The sequence below is a fragment of the Hyperolius riggenbachi genome, chromosome 6, assembly GCF_040937935.1.
Source record: "Hyperolius riggenbachi isolate aHypRig1 chromosome 6, aHypRig1.pri, whole genome shotgun sequence".
In the NCBI taxonomy this organism is placed as follows: Eukaryota; Metazoa; Chordata; class Amphibia; order Anura; family Hyperoliidae; genus Hyperolius; species Hyperolius riggenbachi.
The window spans coordinates 112,492,341-112,507,146 of record NC_090651.1 but is presented as its reverse complement, the minus strand read 5'-3'; the positions used below and the strand labels follow the sequence as shown (position 1 = coordinate 112,507,146).

The window sequence follows — 14,806 nt, the reverse complement described above, 5'->3', positions numbered from 1 at the left end:
CTATGCATATTCAAGCGGCCATTTCGGATGGGGACACATGGGCCAAGCATGTCTGGAGTGGAGCAGCAGTGACAGACGTGCTGGAGCTGTTTGGCAGAATGTCGGAGGTGGAGGTGAGGCCTACAGCGGAGGAACCTGATTCTACAGGTGCACCAGGTGCACCTTCTGCTGACCCCAACATTTTTTTCTTTAAATTTCGCTTTTTTTTGCCCACGGATCCGGATGGCAGCCTGATACATGCCTGAAGCAAACGGACTGGATCCGGATCGGAACCGTATGGTTCTGATCAGGATCAGGTCCTGATCCGATCCGTTTGCATGGCAAAACGCAAGTGTGAACGGGGCCTACAGACAACTGGGCAGAGCTGTCTGCAAGAAGAAGCAATCAGCTTGTAACTCTTCAGTGAGCTGCAGGGGGAAAGAAACACACAAATGATCTCTTGAGATTCAAAAGGAAGGCTGTATACGGCCTGCTTGTGTATGGATGTATTTTATATGTGTGGACATACTGTACATCAACCTACTTCCTGTTTTGGTGGCCATTTTGTTTGTTTACAAACAAACTTTTTAAAACTGTTTTTGACTACTTTTAATGCGGCGGGGAGCGGCGAAATTGTGACAGAGGGGAATAGGAGATGTCCCCTAACACACTGGTATGTTTACTTTTGTGTGATTTTAACAATACAGATTCTCTTTAAGGGAAATCTTGTCAGATCATAGTGAGTGAACTGTACAGTCCCTGGTCTCTGTAAATACATGGACGTCTATTGGTACTTACCCATAGAAAAAGAGCAGAGCTATGAGTGCTGGCAGATTTGTGGATGATGTGTATGCTTTCTTTTCGAATCCAATGAATATTACAACCACCATAACCACACTCACAGCATAGTTTGCCTGTTAAGAGATAAATACAATAACAATAAATACATAAATCATAAAAAACCTGTGATATATGTAACAAATACAATGGCAGTGGACAAAAGCAAAAAAAAAAGCAGCAAATTATTAAGGTGTGATTACACTCAAAATTAAATTTTTGCTCTTATGCATTAAACATGGTAAAAAATGAATATAAAACACTATAAGACTGCTCTCATCTCCTTTGAATGCATATTTACCCCTTACTGAAGCTAACTGATATCATAGCTGGCTGCAGGACAAATTATCAGATTGACTCCTAACTAAAGCTTCATCTACACTGTACAATTTTCCGTCAGATCAACTGATCTATTAGATAATTTCCAACTGGTCCAATCGGATTGTGATAGATTTTGTAATAGATTCTGGGTACTTATCAATGCAAAATCTATCGCAAAATTGATCAGAAACAATTTGGACGTCTACACACGATGCAATTTCTTATCAGATCACTGGTCGATCTGATGGAAAATTGTACCCTGCAGATGAGGCTTAAAGTGAACCTAAAGTCAGGATGAAAAAATGAGTTTAACTCACCTGGGGTTTCCCTCAGCCCCCTGAAGCTGATCGGTGCCCACGCTGACTCCATCAGATGTCCCTGGACCGGCCGGCGTGGACACCGATCAGCTTCAGGGGGCTGAGGAAAGCCCCAGGTGAGTTAAACTCATTTTTTTATCCTGACTTTAGGTTCACTTTAAGTAATTACTGAGTAAGTAAATACTGTAGATATTTTCTGACTTTTTTACACAGTTTATTACACTTCCAAAACAATCTGATAATGCTTATCAAGCTTATCATTTAACAGCTAAACGAGGTAAAAAGCCCGAGTCTTAAAGGACCACTATCGCGAACATTTTTAAAATTAAAAATACATGTAAACATATACAAGTAAGAAATATGTTTCTTCCAATGTAAAATGAGACATAAATTACATTTCTCCTATGTTGTTGTCACTTACAGTAGGTAGTAGAAATCTGACAGAACTGACAGGTTTTAAACTAGTCTATCTCTTTATGGGGGATTCTCAGCAAGGCTTTTATTCTTTATAAAGATATTCCCTGAAAAAGATTTATACAGTGATGCTGGCCAGCTTCCCTGCTTGCTGCACACTTTTTTGGCAGTTGGACAGAGCTAATGCCATTCACTACGTGCTTTTAAAAATAAACAAAACTCTGAAAATCCCCCATGAGGAGATGGGATTGTCCAAAATCTGTCGGTTCTGTCAGATTTCTACTACCTACTGTAAGTGACAGCAACATAGGAGAAAATGAATGTATGGCTCATTTTACTCTGGAAGAAACGTACTTCATATTTTTATGTTATTACAAGTATTTTAAATTTTACGATTTCCGTGACAGTGGTCCTTTAAGGCGCGTATACACGCCATACTGTAGCAAACGATGGGTCCATCAGACCCTCGCGCTTGGTGGACGTTCTGCCGACAGTAGCACGTCTGTACACGCTGTTGGCAGACTGATAAGACTGTTTCTGACTGATCCGCTGATCGGTATAGCGTGTGAATGCGCCTTTAAAGTGGCCATACATTTATCAACTTGGCCAATCCACCATCCGATTCGATAATTATTATCGAAACAAATGAAAATCGATTCTGCCAAGAGCATGATTGACGAAACTGGTCGCATGTATCGATTGGACATGCTGCAAGATGATGGGCCGCTATGGTCGATTGGGTGCAGCGGTAACAGCGAGCTATGTAAGGACAAGCGACGAAGGCGACAAACTCCCCCAGTGCTGTCCCGCCTAATATCAAATATGCCCCCCCATGCACTACCTGTCTGTGTCCAGCGCTGGCTCCGGTCTCTGTCCTCCGTCCAACATGCACCCCACATGGCTGCTGGCGTACACGTGGGTGCGTGTGACGTGACACGTTACTCCGGTAACCACGTGGGGCGCGTGTATGGCCGTAGCACAGAGCCTGGAGCCAGCGGTGGACACGGACTGGTAAAGTATAGTGCACCGGGCACCAGGGGGGCACATTTGACATTAGGGGGGACAACGTCGGGCCGGAGAGGTGGCAGATGCGGAGTCATGAAGCTTATCTCTGACAGATTTCAGCATGAAATTCATTGGGGAATCTGCCTGCGGTGTATGGGCAGCCAACAGATCACTCTCTATTCAGGTTCAATCAGAGAGAGATTTGTCTCTTTGTGGAATCTGCCCATCGTTGCTAGATGTATGGCTACCTTTAAAGGAATACTGTAGGGGGTCTGAAAACCACTGCGTCTGCGTTGCCGTGTCCTGGCTCCCGCTGATGTCACCAGGAGCGCACTGTGCAGGCACAGACCATACTGGGCCTGCGCTGTGCGCTCTTGATGACATCAGCGGGAGTGAGGACACGGCAATGCAGGCGCAGTGGTTTTCAGACTTTAAAGTCTGAAATTTCAGAAGTGAACCGGAGGAGGGGCCGGAGCATCGATGAGCGGCTGTGTGGGCACAGGATGTCTGCGGGGGACCATTAGAAACCCTGGGTAAGTTCAACTCATTTTCCCCCGACCCCCCTACAGTTACCTGTTAATTTTATGATGTGTTTAATGCTTTAGACCATACATGAAATTTGAGTATAATACCACTTTAAATGGACAGTGGAAAGTAAAGGCTTTATGACCTCTGCCCTGCTGGACAGGAAAGAGTGGCTGTACCTAATCTAAAATAAAAAAAACATTGGTCTCAGTTGGATACATATGAAAATAAATATACAGAAGATGTGAAAGCTAGATGCAGCTGTGTTGTGCAGACCTACTGTGACCTCTAAATGCATCTGCAGAGACAGATATAGAGCAATAAAGAGTATGCACATTGGCAATAGGCTATGGTAGGGATTAGACTGTGAGCCCCTCTGATGGACATATAGTGACATGACTACTCAGTAAATGCCTGCAGAAGATGTCAGCTCTACTGTATATACATGCTAAGTAATAATAATAATGCTTTCCGGCAGGCTACCATCAATTCTCCAGTAAAGGTATCCATACACTACGTCAATTTCCCACCAATATACAGCAGATTCGATCACTGTGATTGAATCTGCTGTAAAATCTTTAATGCAAATGTTGACCAATTGACCAATTTCCATTAAAAATCAATCAATTTAGTCGATCTGTCCAGGTGGGAAATTTCGCTCGATCACCGGCGGGTTGGGAGCGCGGCGTTCCATTCAGCAACGACCGATGCAGCAATACATCAACCTGTCCACCGGTGCAAGTCCCCGGGTCCCTGCTGTCCCTTTCTCCGGCTCGCCTTCTTCTCCATCTCCTCTTCACTTCCCGTCCCGTCCTGTGAGAAGGTGAAGTTCAAACAGTAGAGCACCCTCTACTGTTTGAACTTCCACTTGGGACAGGAAGTGAAGAGAAGATGGAGAAGAAGGCCAGCCGGAGAAAGGGACAGCAGGGACCCGGGGACTTGCGCCGGCGGACAGGTGAGGTATTGCTGCTGGCCAGATGAGGTAGGACAGGAAGAAGTATCGGAGGCTCCACAGGTTGTGAAATAATTTCATGCTGAAATCGATTCAAAATCTGTGTGCAGTGTATGGGAAGCCAATAGATCCCTCTCTGATCAGATTTGATCACAGAGGAATCTATCTGTTGGTCGATCTGGTGGCAATTGACCAGTGTATGGCAGCCTTAAGTGGGTTATTACACAAAGACCAACTAAAACGGATGGTTCCTTTATTATCATTTAATGCATTGCCTCTTGTGTTCCACTGCTGGTACACTCATGCATTAGGTATGTACACACGTCCAACAAAGGGCACAACCTATACCATGACATGACTGACACTATGACAAACCCTTTATACGGTCATAAGGTAACTTGTATTTTCTGCGCACCAACCAACTGAACAACCAACCATCTTACATACTGCATGCACAAGAGGAACGATGGACTGCTCAACATGGCCTCATTCAAAACAACCACACGTCACTCAAGTGACTTGTACACACGTGGCCAACTGCACGATATCAGCCCAACAGTCATGTGAGTTGATACGTCGCATGGATCGGGCAAACCACCTTTTATCAGTCGCACATCTAGTCATTTGCCACATGCCTGATTGTCATCCAACTGACCAAAATCAAATGGCAATAAGGCAGTTTGGTTGAGCCTGTGTACGGACCTTAGGGTCGGAGTGCAGGACATAGATACACCATGTCAGTGTTCACAAACATCTGATGAGTCAAACAACCAAGACCTCCATTTTATGTTAAAACAGGTTACAAGACATCCGCTGCTGTCTGCTAGGAATGCTATGGAATCTGTTTTTGAGAGTTTTTAGAATTACACCATTGCATTACTAACTAGTGATGATCATGAATTTCGCATAATTGTAATTTCGCATCATAATTTGCAATCGCAATGAAAAATGGTAATAAGAACTTTTTCGGAAAGAAAATTGCAACTAATTTTGTTCTTATTATCAGAATCTGTAATTTTGCAATTACACGTAATTTCACGCCAACTTTGCCAATTAATAGCAAGGCCAGCATGCAGGGGCATGGAGGAAGCCACAGGTAAGTTATACTTTAAAAAATCACATCTACTTACCTGGGGCTTCCTCCAGCCCCTAGAAGCCTATGCGTCCCTTACTGCAGCTCCACTCCCAGTTAAGCTCAAAATTGTAATTATATGTAGGCATAATTGCAAAACTTTAAGAGAAATGTTGCATGACCATGATAAGCAGATTACAATCATTACTAATTATAACATAAAAACTGAAATGACAATGAAAATAATACTCTGTCATCATCTCTAACTATGGTTTGATATGAGCCTTGCCAGTTAAAAGTTCTGGCCAACTAATAGTTAAGCCTTTTTATGTACAACGAGTCTGGTTTCAGGGCCACTTATGTTCTACAATGTTCACCAGTCCAGGACAGGAGAACCTTAGTAAATGAAGCTATGTACAGACACTGAATGGAACTTGGCCATGGTGGACTATAAAGGATCTTGAGTTAATCTAGGGTGTGTACAGTGGTCACCCGATTCTGCTAAAAATCCGGCACAGACTGAATATCTGCTAAAAATGATCTGCCCATATGTAGACATCAAGTGTAAACTTCAATGACAATAGTAAAATGATTTAAGGTGGCAATAATGCACACTGGTACAAGAGAGATCAAGGAAATGTCAGTATAATTTTTCTGCCTTGTAGATCTCAGTGGACAACAATATTCGTTAACAGAACCAGTTCCATAAATTTCCACCTCTGTTTATTCTACCAACGTTTGTGGGGTGATCATCAGGAACATATGATACTCACTATGTCCCAAGCAAAGTTTGTGAACCAGTAAACGGCTGGTGTGACTCCACTGACAAACTGCAGATGCTTGGCATTAGACACCCTTTCCTGGATCAGATACAGTACAAAGCTGGCTGGGATGAATGACATAGCAAAAATCACGCAAATAGCAACCACAACATCCACCGAGGTAGTTAGCCTAAAAAGTGAAAGCAACAACATATATGTTAAAAGGAGAAGTAAAGACAACAGGTTAATATTCATAAGGCAAAGGGCAGTGAGGTAAAAACCAAGTTATGCTCAGACTGACTTGATTTCAGAAAAAAAGAAAGCCTATTTAGTCATTTGGTTCCCAAACATTTGCAAATTATCACTGTCCCCATCTTCTTTCATTGAAAAAGACTAAGTGCCAAGGTTACAGAATGGTAGTGTGGGAATAGCATGTTCATGAACTAGTAAAGAGTCCAAAGGATTTCTTTACTAGTCCATGATCGTGGTAACCCAGTAGCACAGTTCCCCAACCCTGTGCTCAGGACCCACCATCATGTTGTACATGTTTTTCAGGAAACCACCTTTATTTTTAGGTGGGGTAACTAGCGTCTCTCAGGGGTGATTACCTTTGGATTTCCACAAACATGCACTGTTAGTGGGCCATGAGGACAGGGTAGGGAAGTTTTTATCCTTCACTATCTGGATCCTTGGTGTTATTGTCTCCCAGGACCCCCTTGTCCTGCTTACACTGTGACATCTGACAGCCAATCCCTGGTGAGATTCTCTCCCAGGACCCCCTTGTCCCTGCTTACACGGTGACTTCTGACAGCTGATCCTTGGTGAAACTGTCTCCCAGAACCCCCATGTTCCTGCTTACACCTTGACTTCTCTGAAAACTGATCCTTGATTAGATTGTCCCCCAGGACCCCCTTGTCCCTGCTTACACTGTGACTTCTGACAACTGATCCTTGGTGAGATTGAGTGGATGATTCACAGTAGTTATGCCATAGTCTTCAGGGTCTTTGTCTTCTCCTAGGTTTGCCCTGAGGATACCATTGTTGGCAACGTTGATGAAGATAACCATGGCATGCCAGCCCTTATTATTGAACCAAACCTGGAGAAAGACATGCATATTCAATTGATGGTGAAATGTTTTCACAAGTTGTATTGCTTGCTTGACAATAATAATTATGAAAAAAATATTCAACAACCGGAACTGTATTTATTTATGTATAATACCTGGAAAGCTTCAGTATACTTACCCCACCTTCGGCTCCCGGTTTCTCCGTGATTACGCGGCAGCTCTACCGCCCTCCTCTGGCTCTCTTGTTTGCTGTTGCATAGCAACAGCAAACATTCAGTGTTGCAGCGGCTCTTCTGAGCTGATGGTGGGGACAGGTGCAGCCGCTGTCAGTCTCTGTGGAGAGCTTTCCACAGAAGGCTGCCTGCATTAGAGATAATTTCAAGATTGGATATAATGCACTTTATTGCGGGGCAGAATAGGAGCGAGAGTGGTAGTCTCTCGCTCCTCAGAGTAACTAATTGAGGCAGATCACATGCTCCCCGCTGTGATGTGGGGAAGCACGTAGTGCTACAGTATGTCAATAGTGGAATCCCCCTCTCATAATGAGATAATCCACTTCTCCATCGCCGTCAGCTTGATAAGGGGATTCTGCCTATAGGGTAATTAAAAATAAAATGACTACACACAGCAATAATAATTACCCTGCCCGTCCTTACACATGTTAATACAATCATTTAGACTGTTGCCAAAAATTGCTATAGTTTAATAGTATTCCTTTAACTGGTTCCTCTGCATTAGTTAAAGATTTTGTCACTTTTATATTCCCCTACATTTTCTGTATCCTCACAGGAACTTGTAGTAGTGGTACAAGTTTTTGTATGTCCTTCATTTCTCTGCTCTGTTGCTGAGCAGAGAGTGGGTGGGACTTATTACTGAGGGCGGTGTCAGACACATTTTCCATTTTGACTTTATAACTTGCTGTAACAGGTCTGAGTATGGTTACATAGAATATATCAAAACACTCATTAGAACTTGGGCTTAAAAAGCAGACCAAAATGTATACAAAAGGTCTGACTATATTCTCTCTACACACAGAGAAATAATCTATTAGGTCAGGGCCGGATTTATCATAAGGCAGTGTAGACATGTGTCTACAGGCGCCTGATGATGGAAAGGCGTCTCACTCCACCGGGCTAGCAAAAAAGGGCGCACAGGGATAGTGGGCAAAAAGGGCGCCGCCATAGACTGCAATGCAAAATATCGGCTATTCGGCGCCCAAGAGGAAAAAAGGGCGCCCGAGAAATAGCGTTTTACAGGGATCGTGTTAACAAAAGGCTCCGTTTACAGGATAAAGTTTATAACAAATATCAAAAATAAAAAACAAGTGTCAGCGCCAAGGCAGAAGGCGACCGCAGCCGAGAAGGACAATGTCCAAAAGTCCACACAAGCAATGAATATATAAAGTCAGCGCAGGTCTATAGTAATACAGCTTTCATCATTTTTTGGTATACAGGATCTTCGAACAAAAGGGTAAAGAAGCAAGGCTTACCAGATTCCAACAACCCACATTATAAGGTTGTAAACGAGTTTGATAGGTGGTCCGCAGAACTTTCAAATGGTGTCGTTTCACCAGCGATGTTGCACACTACAGATTCCTCCGGAATATAGTAGATATCCTGAGATCGCAGAGACTCACCAAAGGGGAGTCCAGTAGGATAGTGACATGAAAAAGATATACGGCACATCTAAGTGTAAACCGTCTTTATTACATAACAAGTAAAACAATTAAAAACAAGGATAAAGGAAAACTCACATACGGGGCCCGTGCACTGGGAACCCCGAAAAAGTAGCGCGCATAAAATGGTCAATAGAAGACCTCAAATAAAATGGTGCCACCTGTCGCCTTCCCGACCGGTTTCGCAATCTTGTGTCATCAGGGGGAGAAAGGCGACCAGGCGGCCAGCACCAACTTTATAACATTTTTTAATTAAAAAGTGGGAGTGGTTAGGCTCCACCTTATTCAGACTACACTAGTCAAAGGCAGAAAGCATCAAACATGAAATAAAACATTGTGACAAATTGCATTGTGTCAGAGAGACAGTAGCAAAAGATCTCTCAGATAGTGTGAATAAAAAGAGGTGAATGCAATATTACCTGCATATTCAATTCGTAGTAGGCTAGTTAAGGCTAAATTAAAAGCTAGATTGATTACTCTGCCCTAGGGCATATCTTTCCTATGTAGAAGCTTCTTTCTAGATGAAAAGCAGGCACTTCCTGTACCAGAAGTAGTCACTGGAACTCAGGAAGTAGCCTTGCACTCCACCAGGGTCAAGTGGAGCACAAGTTCTTCCTGTGAAGGGAAAAAAAAATAAAAAAAAAAAATAAAAAAAAAAATCCAATGCGTATGCAATGACGCATACGATCATAAAAACGTGAACAATGAAGCACATAGCAGTGCAGTGCGGCTATAAATATGCATGAAGTGTACTCAGGTGTGCAATGAAAAGCGCGTCTAATGTACTATACTAAGAAGGTGCATAAATCTGTATGCATAGTAAAAACAATGAAATGATAAAACAGCCTCCATGGGAGCTCCAGGGACCTTAAGTGGTGAAAGTGAAGAACATCCATAGTGATCATGCAAGACAGATCCCATAGGTATCCGATAGATGGAAATTATGCAAAGTTATGCAAATGTATATACACAGCAGTGTAATGCGGCTATGACTACGCATAAAGACTACTTAAGCGTGCCATAAAGAGCACATCTAAAGTGAAAGCGGTCTCTACTACAATGTAGAACACGCATGCGGCGAAGCATAAAGCAACAAAAAGCGCACATAGGGACAAAAATCCACTGCGAGCATCTAAACCGACATATAAAAAAATAATTGATCTTATGCTGCAATGAAGTCGCATTTAGTTAAAATAATTTAAAAAAAAAATAAAAAAAAAAATGCAATGCGTATGCAGTGACGCATACGATCATAAAAGCGTAAACAATGAAGCACATAGCAGTGCAGTGCGACTATACATATGCATGAAGTGTGCTTAGGTGTGACATGAAAGGCACGTCTAATATACTGTACTAAGAAAGTGCATAAATATGTATGTATAGTGGAGACAATGAAAGTCTAGTGGTGAACTAGATGCCCTCGGAGCTCCGTTTGAGGCTGTTCTATTCTGTCACTGTTTTTTCACCAAGCATACAAATTTATATACCCTCTTAATTTTGATAGGATATATTGGGAGGTCGTGGTCCCTCTTTTTCCTTTTGTTGCTCCCTACCCCACAGAGTGCTGTCTGTTGTCCTCTGTTATCGGTGCATGGAGTTTTCTATGCATAATCATAGCCGCACCACACGGCTGAGTATATGAATTTGCATAATTTTGCATAATTTCCATTTATCGGATACCTATGGGATCTGTCTTGCATGATCACTATGGATGCTCCTCACTTTCACCACTTGAGGTCCCCAGAGCTCCCACGGAGGCTGTTCTATCATTTCATTGTCTCCACTATACATACATATTTATGCACTTTCTTAGTACAGTATATTAGACGTGCCTTTCATGTCACACCTAAGCACACTTCATGCATATGTATAGTCGCACTGCACTGCTATGTGCTTCATTGTTTACGCTTTTATGATCGTATGCGTCACTGCATACGCATTGCATTTTTTATTTTTTTATTTTTTTTTAATTATTTTAACTAAATGCGACTTCATTGCAGCATAAGATCAATTATTTTTTTATATGTCGGTTTAGATGCTCGCAGTGGATTTTTGTCCCTATGTGCGCTTTTTGTTGCTTTATGCTTCGCCGCATGCGTGTTCTACATTGTAGTAGAGACCGCTTTCACTTTAGATGTGCTCTTTATGGCACGCTTAAGTAGTCTTTATGCGTAGTCATAGCCGCATTACACTGCTGTGTATATACATTTGCATAACTTTGCATAATTTCCATCTATCGGATACCTATGGGATCTGTCTTGCATGATCACTATGGATGTTCTTCACTTTCACCACTTAAGGTCCCTGGAGCTCCCATGGAGGCTGTTTTATCATTTCATTGTTTTTACTATGCATACAGATTTATGCACCTTCTTAGTATAGTACATTAGACGCGCTTTTCATTGCACACCTGAGTACACTTCATGCATATTTATAGCCGCACTGCACTGCTATGTGCTTCATTGTTCACGTTTTTATGATCGTATGCGTCATTGCATACGCATTGGATTTTTTTTTTTTTTTTTTTTTTTTTTTCCCTTCACAGGAAGAACTTGTGCTCCACTTGACCCTGGTGGAGTGCAAGGCTACTTCCTGAGTTCCAGTGACTACTTCTGGTACAGGAAGTGCCTGCTTTTCATCTAGAAAGAAGCTTCTACATAGGAAAGATATGCCCTAGGGCAGAGTAATCAATCTAGCTTTTAATTTAGCCTTAACTAGCCTACTACGAATTGAATATGCAGGTAATATTGCATTCACCTCTTTTTATTCACACTATCTGAGAGATCTTTTGCTACTGTCTCTCTGACACAATGCAATTTGTCACAATGTTTTATTTCATGTTTGATGCTTTCTGCCTTTGACTAGTGTAGTCTGAATAAGGTGGAGCCTAACCACTCCCACTTTTTAATTCAAAAATGTTATAAAGTTGGTGCTGGCCGCCTGGTCGCCTTTCTCCCCTGATGACGCAAGATTGCGAAACCGGTCGGGAAGGCGACAGGCGGCACCATTTTATTTGAGGTCTTCTATTGACCATTTTATGCGCGCTACTTTTTCGGGGTTCCCAGTGCACGGGCCCCGTATGTGAGTTTTCCTTTATCCTTGTTTTTAATTGTTTTACTTGTTATGTAATAAAGACGGTTTACACTTAGATGTGCCGTATATCTTTTTCATGTCACTATCCTACTGGACTCCCCTTTGGTGAGTCTCTGCGATCTCAGGATATCTACTATATTCCGGAGGAATCTGTAGTGTGCAACATCGCTGGTGAAACGACACCATTTGAAAGTTCTGCGGACCACCTATCAAACTCGTTTACAACCTTATAATGTGGGTTGTTGGAATCTGGTAAGCCTTGCTTCTTTACCCTTTTGTTCGAAGATCCTGTATACCAAAAAATGATGAAAGCTGTATTACTATAGACCTGCGCTGACTTTATATATTTATAACAAATATCGTTTACAAGTTCGTTTTGACTTTGTATTATACTTATTTTTTCGTTTGTAAATTTCGCTTATATGAGTTTTAACTAGTTTTTTCGTTTTAAAATTACGCTTACAAACCTATTACAACTAAAATTTCGTTTACACTTCTTTTTGCATTTAAAATTCGTTTTCATATGTATAATTCTTAAATAACGTTTCTCAACCTGATTGTATTAGAAATACATCGCTTTTGGTATTAACTTTGTTTTTACATTTATAATGCGTTGATTATAGTTACTAAAATATTGCTTTAAATATTACTGTTATTTTAAGATTTCTAATGCATAAGTGATTTTAAGGTTATCTATTGTATTGTATGTGTATATATATTATATATACCTTTTTCTACTTCTAATATTATTAATGTATACGTGATTTTAAGGCTACCTATTCCATGACAAATCTATAAATTATTTTATTCATGTTATTTGGAGTGAAGTATTTTAAGGATTAAATATATTATTGTTTATATGTGTTTAGCGTGTTTGTGCAGTGGGGATGGTTAGGTTTAGGCATTACTAGGGGGTCTAGGGGTTAGGGATAGGTACAGGGAGGGTTAGGTATAGTTACAGTGCAATATACACACCAACAGGGGGGTGGTTAGTTATAGGCACCACCAGGGGGGTCTTAGGTTTAGGCACCACCAGGGGGGTCTTAGGTTTAGGCACCACCAGGGGGGTCTTAGGTTTAGGCACCACCAGGGGGGTCTTAGGTTTAGGCACCAACAGGGGGGTCTTAGGTTTAGGCACCAACAGGGGGGTCTTAGGTTTAGGCACCAACAGGGGGGTCTTAGGTTTAGGCACCACCAGGGGGGTCTTAGGTTTAGGCACCAACAGGGGGATTTTAGGTTTAGGCACCAACAGGGGAGTCTTAGGTTTAGGCACCAACAGGGGGGTCTTAGGTTTAGGCACCAACAGGGAGGTCTTAGGTTTAGGCACCACCAGGGGGTCTTAGGTTTAGGCACCACCAGGGGGGTCTAGGGGTTAGGGATAGGTACAGGGAGGGCTCTGTGTGAGAGTAAGGTTAGGTATAGTTATAGTACAATATATGTCATATATACAATTTATTAAATTATGTGTATTTACACAAAAGGGGGGTCTAGGTGAGAGGGATAGGGATAAGGAGATATATCTGTGACCCTAAAGTTAGGTATAATTGTAGTAAAATACCTGTAAAACCTACCATTCTAATACTATGCTTAATACACGTGTAAATAGCGTTTTTTTCTATAGACGCTATTTGACGTTTTATTTCAGAATTCGTTTACTGTTATAGATGGTATTTTGCCATTTAATTTCCGTTTATTTAACCTATTTAGCACTAAATTATCGTTTATAACATATTAAACGAAAATATGGTTTTGCATTCAAACGTACACCGCGCGCCCTTTTTTCCACGCGCCCTTTTTTGATAGACGCCACTCCCCACCCAAAGTTCCTCCCTCCCACCTTCCTTATGCAGAGTCCCGAGCAGAGTGTAAATGAGAGGTAACTCACCCGGATCTCTGCATTCCGCTGAACAGATCTCCCTTTATTCGGGGCACTTCTAGCTACCTAATACTTGGGGGAACTTCTAGGTACTTAATACTAAGAGTAGCTCTGGCTAATACTAAGGGGCACCTGTAGCTACCTATGACGGGCAAGGGAACTAGGAGAGGAGTGACATCTGGGCCAGCCAGCACACTGAGGTACAAAGACCCGCTTTGTAGGTTCATGGAGGGTAAAATCTAGGGTGCCAGGACATCTGTCCCTATAGGCTCCTGTCATGTAAATCCAGGCCTGGATTAGGTATTGCATTTGACCATTAAGAATGGGTATGTTTTCTGAGCACAGAGACAGGGTACAATGGGTACAATCAACGGGTACCTTCAGATTGTTCTCGGTTTCCAGGTGTGTGAGGAAAGGCTGTAACTCTTGAGACACATACTTTGTAGTAGGGCCCTAACAGAAAACACAAAGATTCATTGTCAACACAATTTTAAGATTTTTGTTCTATGTCTAAATTTATATGTATTCTTTTCATACTTACTGCTGTCAAATTGGTCATGTCACCAATATGACTCAAGAACTCTGCAACATTTTGCCCGGTTATTTCGAGAACAGGTAGCTTTGCTCCAACAGATATACCTCCATATCTACAGGTAACAGTAGGGGACAAACAACAAGAAATAAGCTCACTAGGACAGTACATTAAAACCCAACCACAGAAACTAATCAATTGTACTTTTGACAATGTGAAAAGGAATAAAAAACACTTTTGTGTTTTTATTCCTGACTGTGTCCCCACTACTGTCCAACCCTCAACTTTGTTTGCTGCATAGGGCCATATTTATGTAAAGAATATACAAGCCACAGTCTAGGGTGACTGCTGCTGGCCAGAGGGGGTGCTTAGACATAGAAA

At 41.9% G+C, this 14,806-nt stretch overlaps 1 protein-coding gene across 2 annotated transcripts in view; it reads right to left on the bottom strand.

Moving 5' to 3' along the window:
- The window catches only part of ABCA4 (ATP binding cassette subfamily A member 4), a 300,886-nt gene that overhangs the window by 67,809 nt on the left and 218,271 nt on the right, over positions 1-14,806 (bottom strand). For both annotated transcript variants that reach the window (XM_068239773.1, XM_068239774.1), the window contains 5 exons: positions 14,435-14,540; positions 14,272-14,346; positions 7,110-7,279; positions 6,196-6,373; positions 778-893 (listed from right to left, as the gene is read on the bottom strand). In XM_068239773.1, the coding sequence (XP_068095874.1) occupies positions 778-893; positions 6,196-6,373; positions 7,110-7,279; positions 14,272-14,346; positions 14,435-14,540 (645 nt within the window). The remainder of the gene's footprint in view (positions 1-777; positions 894-6,195; positions 6,374-7,109; positions 7,280-14,271; positions 14,347-14,434; positions 14,541-14,806) is intronic.